The sequence below is a fragment of the Osmia bicornis genome, chromosome 2, assembly GCF_907164935.1.
Source record: "Osmia bicornis bicornis chromosome 2, iOsmBic2.1, whole genome shotgun sequence".
In the NCBI taxonomy this organism is placed as follows: Eukaryota; Metazoa; Arthropoda; class Insecta; order Hymenoptera; family Megachilidae; genus Osmia; species Osmia bicornis.
Genome location: NC_060217.1, coordinates 11,566,440 through 11,579,763, shown reverse-complemented (window position 1 = coordinate 11,579,763; position 13,324 = coordinate 11,566,440). Strand labels below are relative to the sequence as shown.

The 13,324-nt window shown below is 34.9% G+C and overlaps 1 protein-coding gene across 4 annotated transcripts in view; it reads right to left on the bottom strand.

The window, feature by feature from the left end:
- The window catches only part of LOC114871456 (neprilysin-2), a 39,607-nt gene that overhangs the window by 3,129 nt on the left and 23,154 nt on the right, over window positions 1-13,324 (bottom strand). For 3 of the 4 annotated variants that reach the window (XM_029177373.2, XM_029177376.2, XM_029177375.2), the window contains exons 2-7: window positions 6,774-6,922; window positions 3,162-3,299; window positions 2,838-3,083; window positions 1,681-1,892; window positions 915-1,091; window positions 333-827 (exon numbers count right to left, since the gene is read on the bottom strand). In XM_029177373.2, the coding sequence (XP_029033206.1) occupies window positions 333-827; window positions 915-1,091; window positions 1,681-1,892; window positions 2,838-3,083; window positions 3,162-3,299; window positions 6,774-6,922 (1,417 nt within the window). The remainder of the gene's footprint in view (window positions 1-332; window positions 828-914; window positions 1,092-1,680; window positions 1,893-2,837; window positions 3,084-3,161; window positions 3,300-6,773; window positions 6,923-13,324) is intronic. The other variant, XM_029177374.2, reaches the window with a different exon arrangement.

Sequence of the window (13,324 nt, the reverse complement as noted above, 5' to 3'; positions counted from 1 at the left end):
TACTTAGTTTAAATTATAGTAATAGCTATACAGGTCCTCTGCTCCAGCGTTGGGTTAAGGGAAAGTTTAAAGGAGGCTTAATTTTATTTAAAATAAATTTCAATTTTTCAACCAAGTTTTCAACTAAGGGAGTCATCGAAAATTTCATAGCTTTCGGGTCTAGAAATCTTAAAATTTTCCATTTTGAACCATTATTTTACCAACTCCGAATTCTAAAGTTTGACTTTAAACTATCTATTATTGTCAATAATCATTTCATTATATCCTTACATTCCCATTTGTTTTTTTCTATCACCCCACCCCATAGACCCGTTTTTAAAAGCAACTCTTACCTTTTTCAGTATTTCTGTAAATTCCTCTCTAATATCAGCTACCATTTCCAAAGCGTTCTTCTTCGCATCTTCCTTGAAATACTTTCTAACGTACATCGCGCCAACGCTTATGGCCAAGCTACCGGAAACCGTATCGATGCACTCCTTCCATCTGGGTTCCCTTTCCGTTTTCCCGCTCAAAGCCGTCGAATATTGCAATTGCCTCTTTCGAATTTCATCGGTAAGATAGCTCACCGACGAAGCAGCCGCTCTCCACATTACATAATTCGCTTGCACCCTTTTCGGGACAGTGTCTAATAGTTTCTCTAAATTAGCTATGTAACTAGGAACGCTGACGATTACGACTTCATCCTCGGTTACTTCAACACTCGGCGCTAAAAGGGTGTTGAAATATTCTTTCCATGGTACGCTGGAATATGTCATCGATAATTCTCGTACCGTCATGGGGTTGTAAAGAAGGGTAGCATTACGACGCTTCTCATTCGGTAATGAAATCTATGGAACAGATATTCATTTCAATATAATATATTCATGATTACTATAAATCCGCTATTTTTATGTTTAGCTGAGCAATCGACTTACATTGGCAAGTTTAATTTCAAATTCCAACGATTCCTTCAATTCCGACTTTGCAGTAGTTTTATTAGCGCCAAGAATTGTCGCGATGTCAACCATGTAGCTATAATAAGCTTGCACGATTTTATCATTGAAACCCTTTGACAAATATTCACGAGACAGCCCAAGGGATGCTTGGTCCAGCTATGAAAATATTCATTTTAACTTCAATTAGACAAATTTTAAAGTATGCATTATGTAAAATAAAAAATTATAGTTATTTAACACGTTGAATGAGAGGGGGCACCGGTGACCGGTAAAAAAATAAATAAATATTATTTTAAATAGTAAATATCAGCTAATTGAAAAAAAAACTTTCTCTTCAACTCCCACTTCTTTATCTATTTTCTATCAATATACGAATTTGCATAATTTAGTATGGTTAAATGAGCAAACGAGTCTTGAAATATCGCTTCAAAAAGCAAACACATATCTATTATGATCAACAAACATTTTCAGAAACTATACAAATATTGATTGAAACACATTTTACACGGGGAGGCTCGAACTGTTTATTCGCCAATTATTATTGCATAATTTCACCAAGTGGTAAATCCTTTAAGACGCAAGAAGATTTTCATTTGCATTAACGATTCGCGTAACTTTACGACCGGCTCCTTCGTTCCGCTAATGTGAGATTATATTTCCTATTCGCAGTACAAACTTTATAACCACCCGTAAATTTCATTGAACGATATACCAGCTAGACAGGAGATTATTTCCTTCTACGTACATCAATTATCCGTTGCGTGCTGTTCTTCAGATCGACGCCGATGCTGAAGTCGATGAAATAGTCGACCGAGTAACCCATCTTCCGGAATCTGTACACCGAATCTGTCCAATTGAATTCACTCTTGTTCCAATTATCGCCTTCCAACACTGGCCATCCACCGAGTTTTTCTAAGATTTTTATCAGTGGATCCAAACCCTGTTCCTCGATCACCGCTGTAACGATTAATACGTTCCGTGTCGTGTAAAATTCGTTTCATGAGAAATGTTTCATAATTTGTAAAATCAATGGCATTTATAATCCCACGTTTCTTTTTATACAGAAAACAAAATATTTTTGAGAAAACTATGTGTGGTAATTAAAGCTATTACTTTGCGATACCTGGGTACCAGAGATGTGTGAGTACTCAAAAACTCTAGTAGGAACTTAAGGCCTTGGAATGATACCACACTTGTATTTTATTCAAACTGTAGATAAAGAGTGTTTAGGGGATAATCAACTAAAATATGAAGTCCTAACGTGCGAAAGTGCCAATGTGCGAGGTTGTAGTATATCGAGTTTTCTAGCTTTCTTAAGCTAATTTATGGTTTAAATTGAAAAAACAATTATATTATTTCTACGTAACAGACAAAAAAAATAACTTAACCCAACCTAAACTAACCTTATTTTTCTTTTTACCCCTTCTCGGCGAAATCAGCCGGCACCGTGTGAAGGTGAGGAAAGGTAGATTTTCTAGTGTTGGATAGCACCCTATGCTCCCTTAACTCGAAGCTCCACCCACTAACGTCTGCCCATCTTTCGCCCAACCCTTATCATTTTTCGCGATGCTCAAGAGATGCCAAAGAGATCTTTTTGCAAAACTTTTCCCAAAAAAGGTGAAAAAGTTTTCACGGTTTTCTATATCTTGGCACGTTGAACTTTCCGTATGTTGACACTTTATATTTACGTCATCCCTAATCTAACACACACATATATGTATATATGAAGTTTAAACACAATAGGGGTGTGGTATCATTCCAGAAATAAGTCGGAACTTCTATCGTAGGTAAACAATAAAAATAAATTTATAATCTTAAAAGATTCTTTTCATCTTTTTTTCCCAATTTTCCTGTAAATACCATTCATATTACAATAAATAAATATTCATCTAGTATACTTACTTTTATTCATACAAGCTTTGTATAGATTCTTCGCAAGTCTGAACGATTTCGGCTCGTTAGGTGGACTCTTCTCCTCGATGCTGGTCCTTAATTGATTTTGCAATTCGTCACTGATTTCCGTAAACGTATTCACGCTCGTTTTGTCATCAGGAATGTTGGTAGACTTAAGAAAACCGCCGCAAGCGAAATCGTAGAAATCATCGCACGGTTCTACCTCTGGGTCCATGTTCTTCAATATCCTAGAGGCTACAGTTTCACGACAAATTAAATATAGGATCGATGATTTTATCGTTGGAATTGATAGCATTGGAACTTTCTACCAACCGGTGTGAATGCATTCCGGTGTGTAACACACGTTTTCGTCGCAGGGTGGCCCTCGGTCCACTATCTGAATGTCCTTTGAACTCTGATATCCATTTAGGGCATCAGCTGTGGATGGTAATCCCTCTGTGTTAACGGGTTCTACTCTCGCGTAGCAGCGGATGCAGGTGCAATTGCAACAAAACAATGCAAGACGACACGGTTAATTATTGTTAGTAACGAATCGTTTTCAAGCTGCGGTAATAAGCATGGTTTTTATGAATCTCTAAGTAACAGTCTTCAGTGATATAGTAACACCTCCCTTATTCGAATAATCTCTTTTCTAATATTAAGCCCCCCTCCCTGTAACGATTTAATATACAGAGTGTTCGACAACAGGTGGGAAATTTTTAAGGGGTGATTCTAGGGATCAAAATTGTTTTCCAGTAATTAACGTTTAAAAATTCGAGTAAAAAGCGCCTGAAACCTGCAATCTCCCCAGCAACGATGACTGAACGTCAGGTCAGCAGGGGTGGTTACAGTTATAACCAAAAAACGAAAGCCGAAAAGATCACCCCTGCTGATCTAACGTTCAGTTGTCGGTGCTGGGCAGATTGCAGGTTTTAGGCGGTTTTTACTCGAAATTTTTAGACGTTAATTACTGGAGAACAAAGCCGCAAACGCTATTTCATCATTCTTGATTTTCGTCTTATTTTGGATCCTAGAATCACCCCTTAAAAAATCTCTCACCTGTTGTCAAACACCCTGTATAAATAGAACTCCTACAACAAGAATTTGAAAATGACCAATTATATCATTTGTTATCACTAATTGGTAACGAGCTACTCTTTCGGAGTTAATGTGAAATATTTCAAAATATGTAAGTTACTACTGAAATCAGTATTGTTCAACTACGACCGAGTCATGTACTTTAGAACAATGGCTATTAAATTTGATAGTTAACACGTAATGTAACATAATCACGGATTAACGCGTTAATCTTATAACAGCATTGTTAATGAGGTTAAGCGTTAAACGTTAGCTCGTGTGGCGGTTTTTTTTTCACACATCAAAGAGATTTCACGCGCACTGTGAAATCTCGCATTGTTCTAATTAATGCATAAATGCAGCCACTTAAAAATGTAAAATTTACCGTGTAATTTTTTCTCGCATTAATTGACGCATTTGGACGTTAACGCAGATGTGGTCCTCGTATTAATAAGAAATAATTTTTAATCTGCCCCTCTTATCTATAAAGAATGTATGAAAATTCAAGTCGATACCGTTGAACGAGTCGGGCACGAGGCATAGTAAACGGAAGTGTAAACTAATTTAACCGTTAAACCGTCCAACTGCTGGCGTCACACACGTTTGTACGTTGTTCCCGACGCCAATCGGTTCACAGTTTGAACGAATCTCCATAATCAATTTTATTTCAATTTTTTCAAGCATCGTAAGCGATATTCTTTATTTAAAAATTCTGACTCGTACACGATGATCCTGAAGCGAACGAATTGCTCCTCATTCGTAAAAAAAAAAACAACAAAAAAACATCTGGTTGGCGCCACCGACCACCGATTACTTCCCCAAGTATGATTATTTTTCAATGATTCGTAAAAATATTCTGATGATTCAGTAGCCGTACGTGGTATAACCCCTGCAGGAGGTCGATCGACACTCACTCGAAAAATACACAGAGCCGAACTCGCCCTGTATTTTTTCAGAGGGTACGATCGCGGGAAACATGACCTGGCCCGGTGAGTAATTCTCAAAACAATAATCATTTACCCCGGTGCGTCAGAAGCAGCAACTCTTATTGACGTCATGATTTTTGACGTCAAATTACGCGTTTCGGTTTCTGCAAACGTGTACGGTTTGCTGGGAAATTGTAATAATCAGACTGACCGAAGCAGAAGAACCGTACAAAGTCATGAAAATGGTACTTTGTCGAGATATATGTATATCAAATGAACCGTCTACTTAAAAAATTGAAGGAAAAGAAATTGGAGCCGAATGTCATTTTCTATTATGTTCATTTTGATCTCAAAATATATCTTGATGATTTTATTTTTCTTCTACAAATGCGAATAAACACGTACGATCAAGATTTCAAATTACGCACGACGATTTTCATAATCATTCTCGATCAACAAGAAAGTTAAAGAAGATGAAGTTAAGTGCTTCCATCCGTTTCTTGATGCGGTTCAACATGCACCCCTCCACGTTTTTTCGCGAAAGCAACGCGTAAACAGCTGGTCGATTCGCGAGTATAAATCAACATAAACAAATAGGTCGTACGTGATACTGGTTATCAATGAAAATTTACAACACGATGGAAAGCCTGTTTGGTCAGCTTTCGAGTACTTGAAATTCTTCTTCAATGTTCCTTTGTTATGACATGTTTTAAAGAACCGTTATCGGACCATTCCCTTGCGACAGAATTTAAAGAATTTAAAATTGTTTGTTAAAAGTTGGAAAAAGAAACAAGATGGAATATAAGATGTTTTAATCGCAAAACTGAAAATAATCGTTTCTTGATGACGTACGTGAAAGATCTGTGGAAACAGTTTGTGGATTATCGCTGAGAAACCTATTTTTACCCTCGTTTGTTTGTGCTTTGAAGATCAACAGATAATATGAAGAACGCTTTACAATTGCCACGATGAAGTGGTAATTAAGTCATTTTAAAGGAAACTGATATATCAATGTGCGAATTGTGATATAACGAAGGTCATTGATATTTCGTCGAGATGATATTAAATAATGTTAGATGACAGTTTAATGACAAGAAAATTGTAATGGAACGTGTGCGCTAATTGCCAAACTTTGAAGCGTGCGAACAATAGCGATAAGTGCATTATAAGAGTAATGAATTAATCATAAGGCGATACGGGTGATGTGCTGCAATCAAATGGATCCCGCGTTTTGATAGTGATCCATTATGGGCATATACCATTGGATACTAATGATTCTGAACTTAGAAGACATATATTTTAAAAAATTACTATAAACATTGATGTTACTAGTATTATTTCTTGGGAGGGTCAGTTCTCTTAGAAATTTTGTAATTTTAGAACTTTGAAACCTTAGAATTTTGGAATTTCGAAGTTTCAGAATGTTAGAATCTTAGAACTTTGGAATTTTAGAATTTTAAAACCTTAAGAGGGTTAGGCTTCATCTTGCGCCCTACCTAGTTACGCCAAAGACTATAAAATTATTTTAATAATACTAAATTTGAGTAATTAGAAAATAATTTTCTATACTCTAGGCGTTTGTTAAGCAGTTAAAAAAGAAAAAAAAATAGCACACATCAGTAAAAAGCATATGCATATCGTAGCGTCTTAGAAAACAATATCTTGAACATTATTCATCTTTCGAATATTATTGTTCTCTTAATTCAAATCATCCAATGTGTCTCGATCAATTCCTTAAAGGCGGATGTAATTTTACCCAATAAATTTCTTGATACTATGATTGCTTGGGTGAAGGGTATTAAAGCATTTGCTGTAATTTACTTATAAAAAATTAAGGGATAATTATAGTAATTAATCATTTAAGTGTCTTCATAGTACGGTAACGTGAATGAGAAATTTTTATTCTGTTTCTTGATGTTTAAAATGTTCCTCGTTTTCTTACCGTTTCTCGCTGCCGAGCTGCAGGATGCGGTATTCGCAGCCAGGACGCCGAGTGCAACGGCTAAGGCGATGCACACAAGCACCCCGGAAACTGCAATCACGGTTAAACCGCGTTCCAACGCCGATCTCCTCTTCCACCATGTCGGATTTCTGTAAAAACACGTCAAACAATTAATTAGCATCCGTTCAAACAGGTTTTCTAATCGATGCATACTTCGATTTCATATTTCATAAATATATAAACTCATATATTGGAAAAATAAGTTCTAATATAAAATAATAGGACTTAAAATTAATATAAGTTTAAATTTAAATCTTCATTTTTTGACATTTGAATTGCGTAATAGAATTCTCGTTTCTACGTAAACGTAGACAAAATTGGTGTTTCCTTATGTTTCTGTCCTTGGAAAGAATCTGTACATCTTTGTAACTCACGAATATCGATATTCTTGTTATTTCCTTTGACGAAACAGTAATAAGTAATAAAAGCCGATTGTTAATGGAAGAACGTCAAAGTCGTTTCATGTAAATGCCACCAAGATCCTTGAGTTCCATTTCAACCTAACCACATAATGATCTTGCAAAATGAAGACCAAAGTTAATGAGATTCCACGAACAATATTATATTTTTAATTGAATTCTGTTGACAGAGGGGAGGAAAAGTGTGAAGCCTTTTACTTTTAAATAGATTCCTTTATTTGAATACGCATCTGTGAAATCATTTCAAAAGGATCGATGATAATTAAAGAAATGAAAACTTCAAAATCCACCAGAATTACGTAATAAGATACGTTTTAGTTGAAAGAAATATTCATTTTATAATTGTAACTACCTTTTACGTAAGTTCGATGATTAAGTTTCTGAAAAATTACATTCACGTGAATCCTCTCATGAATAATCACAGAGTACCATTACGCCGTAGTCGTATTATCTCGTCTTGAATAAATGAATCGCTGCAGGTAAAACAGTTGCAACTCTTTGACTTTTTTCTTAAACTCGAAACTTTACTCTCAGATCGGATTTCTCAATCAACTTTATTCTTGTCCAATTTGATTAATCTTTTTTCAAGTACTCATTTCTACTATAAATCTATCATAGAATATTTATATAATAACATATTAAAATTCTACTATTATTATAATTATAGTACGTACCACGAAATAAGATTCTCATTTTCTCTGCTATAACGATGGCTTTCAATTTTAATTAATTAATGATAAATTACTAGAGTATTTCTCCTTATTACATTTCCAAAAATATTTCCTTGTCTGATGAATTCTAAATACGAGTAACAAGTGACGATGAGCGATAAATGGCTTTCAAAGTCAATTTTTTCGGCTCGAAATTTAAATCGAAATCAATATTTAATATTGCGTAAATGTTTATAAATTCCTGTACAAAAGAACGTGTTCAATCTAACAAATTCACAAGAAAGCGTGTTAATGGATGCGATCTTTTTAAAATCTACAGGTTAAATTAAAATCTATATTCGGCGTGTAAATATGTTTTCATACTTATGAAAGAACTTATTTAACTTAAATTGTAGGATAGTTAAATTCACCAAAAGGCATCTGTTTTTTAGCACGTTAATGGAAGCGCGTCAGAGAACTGCTTCGCGTAAATAGCAGCCTTGAAATCCATTCTGAATTAACTACAAAAGTATTTACAGAAAAAAAAACGCTTTGAAAAGTACAATTTTATTGCAAATGCAGAATTTTTATTGTTATTTCCATCGCTATTGATATTGTCACCTTATATAAACAAATTATTATTTATCACATCACAATTCCGCATTACGTAATTATTTAAATGATCTTATGTAATTACAAGTGTTCTCTGACAACCTCCAATGAAATCGATTTCGGAAAAACATTTTGTTTTTGTTTTCATTCAGTACACTTCGCTGATAATCATGTTTTTGAAGACTGTTTTCTTGTCCAAGTAGAAAGCGTTTCGTAAAATTGTGAATTTCAACATAAGCTTCCGAAGGTGTTTCAGGTGTTATTGAGCGGCGTCGTTAAGAACAATTATTCGTTAAATTCTTCCAAATAAAACGAGAGAAGAATTTAACAAATTAAAAGAAATTTTAATTTAATGTTGAAATCAAAAAGAGGCAAAAGTGAAACGAAAATCGATCGTGAATAGAAGAAATATTATAAATTAGTGTTAATACCAACATTAATATTAATAGTAATGTTATAATATTTATATTATTTAATGAATAGTACAACCACGTTTTTCTATAACAATTAATGGTTATAATTTAATTGTTTTAGACACACGCTTAAAGTTTTTTGCAGAACAAAGTGTGTCTAATAAGTCTATTAATTAAAAAAAAAAGAATCGAGTGGCATGTAAAAAGATAGTTACGATATTTATGAAAATTTTCAATCATCTTTTTATCGTGTACAACGTAAGATCACGATTTACTAGAGTGTAAGGTAGAGCTAGCGGTTTGCTGTTTTTCTTTAGACAAATAACAGCAACGAAGCGAACGCGTTGAATGTTGAAACCAGTCTCGATGAACTTTTTTAGATCGCTGTCCTGTGGAACTCGATTACCTTTCGATAGTGAAAACTAACTCGAATCGTCGACCAACCGTGAACTGACACAACTAATAGATAGTTTCCTGTGTTTCCATACACCTTGCTTGTGAAATCTATTTAAGAATATTCATTGCACTGCACATATCAAATCTCATTTCTTCATATCTTTTAGTTAATGATTATAAATATCCATTTTCAATATGGCAATTAATATGCCAAAGAATGATGTGTCTAATGATTCATGAAATGATCTAATAATTTCGTACATATTATTATATCTTATTTTTGTTGTTCATATTTCAAAAACAATGCCACAAATAACAAAATGGTAAAAGAATGATTAATTTATTTTAACGTGAAGAAGTGCAGCTTTTGGATTATTTCTACCTTTTTAAAACACGCTGTATGAAAAAAATAGATATAAGCAGCATAGACTGAATAATATATTGAAATGAATAGAGTTGTACGTGTTTTCAATAGATCTTTATCTGATAGATCACACGATCATAGTAGTGTTCATCGACAAAGTATGGTCCAAGGCTAACCAGGTCCAGCTTGTTACCTGTAGTCAAAGGAAACTAAACACTGACTGTCACATAATGAAGCGAAGAATAATAGAGAACTCGATGATCTACAACCTACAGAACTAAAAAGAACATTGTAAACATAAATAAAAAAGAAAAAATTGCGCAACGTCTTTAAACCTGTAGAAGTCTCTGCATAGATGTATCTTCTCGACGCAATCAACGTACGTAAAGATAACGAGCCACCACGAGCACGCTAATTATAGTTTTTAATACTGTATTTCAATTACTGTATTTCTTACTGTAAAGGTTGTTAAATACCGTAATTTTGAAGATTAAGTCCCGTAGCGTATTTGAATTCTTCTCTTCGTGTTACAATAAGTGCAACATATTAATTAACGCAGTAATCCATAATTCATTATGTTCATTGCGAAAATAGATAAATATTCTTACGTACATTACTATTTCGTGTTATCTGTCACAGTTAACGCTTCGGTAATCAATTTCTCATGATTACATAACTTGCTATCATTTATAATATACGATAACTATTTAACAATTTTAACATCGAAAAGAGCAATGTATCAGAAATTTTTTCTCTTAATATCATCGTAAAGTGTTATCATTATAATTATTGTTATAATTATTAACAATCTTAGGTCAACGTTCATTTGTTAATTATCATGTTAAATGATCGAATTATACGAAAACTAATCACACTGAATTATATTTTAATGTACATTTCACGAATTAAGCTTTCGTTAGTATGTATAATGGAAATCAGTGATAAGTATGTCAATAAAAGTGGTTTCCACTTTCTTCTTTCACCTTGCAGTCATTCACACGGCAATCAACGTTATCATTAACCCATTTACATTAGAAACAGATATATCCGTTCTGAACTCTAATCAAGGCTAACTAGAAATAGAAACACACCAACAATGTCGCTGTATATATAGAATGGTAATTTGCCAAATAGGTTAACTCCAAAATGCAAAAATTAGAGAAACTAATAAGATATAGAAAGATCCTTAGTGCTAGAATTTAAAAAAAATTCAAAAAGTGGGATAAATCGTGCGCTGATATAATCTGATAAATTAGAAAACCACGTGCATGGTTTGAAATTATATTATTATAAAAAATAAAAATAATGACCCATAAATTTGCAACTGAACGGCAGTAACGAATGGGTTAAAAAATCGTACATACAATAAAGGTAATTTTTATTTATCGCTGTCCATAATGCAGACAGTAGAGCAATAAAGTTCGCGACGCGGTGTAACTCGGGTATATTGACCTCGTCCAGGGACAAACATGCATCGGGACGCGATGCACCGCAGTTGCAGTTGGCCCAAGTCAATGGCCAGCTGAGCGGTCGCGGGAAAGCTAAATGCGGGTCGACCAGTCGGTCAAGGAAAACTCGTTCCTAGGGAACTTTTGCGTCGATAGCTCGCACGAAAACCCATTTCCACGAGACGATCGAATTTCCGTGCCATTAAGCGCGCCACGAAATCGAGCGTGACCGATGCGAGATGCGAGAACTCGGCAACGATCACCCTGACACACTTGTGTTCGCCTGCTCGAACAGCGAAACAATCGACCAACACCAGCGAGAGATCGTGGATCTTTCGATCGATAAACGTATAAGCAATCACGATCGCACGATCCTTCTATCGCGGTTTCCAAGGAATTTCACTCAACGATGATTCGAAAAACTTGAATCTTTCCAAGCGTGCACGCAAAGTGTTGTAAAAATATTTTTGAAGAATTTCGTTTGGTTGATATTCGTCTTCAAATTTTCATGAGAAATAAATATAAAAAAAAGTAATGTTATTAATTTTGAACAAAAGTTTTCTCGCATCAAACATAAATTGAAAAAGGATAATAGAGAAGGGTTTTCACAGGAAAAGTTATTGAAAGTATGAGAAATGTTTTATGAGTTTCACGTTCAACTACAACATTAATCATCGTTGAACCGGCAAAAGGGCAGGTCAACCCTAATTTCGCACCACCTGCCCTCAGTACGACGGAATTAGGGCCTGGTCGATTCCGAATTTGTCGCATCACTGATCAGGCAATCGTGCTTCGTTGCAAAACGTCGCGTTACTGAAACGATGTAAACGAACTCTTCGATTCAGTTTCTTGGAAATTTTATTCCACCTTGGAAGAAGAAGCATAAATGGATCGAACGTACACTGATGGTTTAGATTGAAATTATCCAAGCATTTGATTTAATGTTCAGCGATCTTATTCGATCTTTTCAAGTGCAGCGATGAAGAATATCTTCTTCTTCCTTTTATTCTTCTCTAATTCCTTTTATTGCTGAATTTTAAACTTTATTATGAGAATATTGTCAAGATAGACGAGTATTCTCGGGCTTTTAAGTTTATGTAAAAATTAAAATCCCGAGTATTCTCGCGTTTTTAAGTTAAGAGGTTAAGGTACGAAAAATTACAAATCAAAGTCACGAATACGGGACACGGCTGATCGAAATGTAGTATTCATTATATTAAAATAACACGATGTTTCGTTCCCTTTCGAACTTGAGATCGTCGAATAAGAAACGCGGCCGCGAAACCGTCTCGAATTGAAATGGCATAATACGATCGTGATCCGCATAATAAACGAATCGTGTCCCTTATACGTGTCCATCAGACCACTTGACCTTCCCTTGGTTTCTTCATCATTTTTCCATACCAAGTATTCAAACACACGATTCATTGAATTCATTTAATTATGCTTGCATCTAATCACGTTAATTATAATTTAAAAAATATTGAACAATCCTTTTATATGTAGTCTGGATCATCGATAACACAATCGAAACCTGACCCTCTTTCGAATTTTTCTTCAAATTTGAACTAACAATTATTTGAATTACTTCCACCTTGCGTGTCTTCGCAGTTTTAGTTCATTCTTTCAATATCAAGATCATGATCTTCATCCTTTGAATTCGGACAAATGAATTACAACTTCCAATTATCACAAATTACGCGATCGTGTTTCATTTCCGCGAATTACCAACGTTCAGACCGTTAAATCGACTCTTTGATTCCAAGTTCTTCCATAGCTCGCCACTTAATGTGAAAACGTTTCCTCAATTTTCTAGTTTCATGCGTAAACGGACGTTCACGGTAACGAAGATTCCGTATAAGTCATTTTTGCGTCGCGGTTTCATACAATTTTCTTATTAAATAAGTCACACGTGGGTGTGCGGCAAGGTCCTTGCGTTTTAAGAAATATTAAGAAAGAAGTCCAACAGGCCACGCCGATGCTCGTCTCGGTTTTCAATGAATTCGTCCTGATCCGGGTTTCTCGACCGACCTCTTTAACAGGAATTTGTAAAACTGTCGGACCTCGTTCGCGTTCGCTCGGAACACGCGTGTTCTTCGAGGTGTACGCGATAAGGAAACGAAACAACCTCGCCTTGTTGAATAAAAATTCGATGGTCACCTTTGAGAAACACCTACTTCCGTCATACA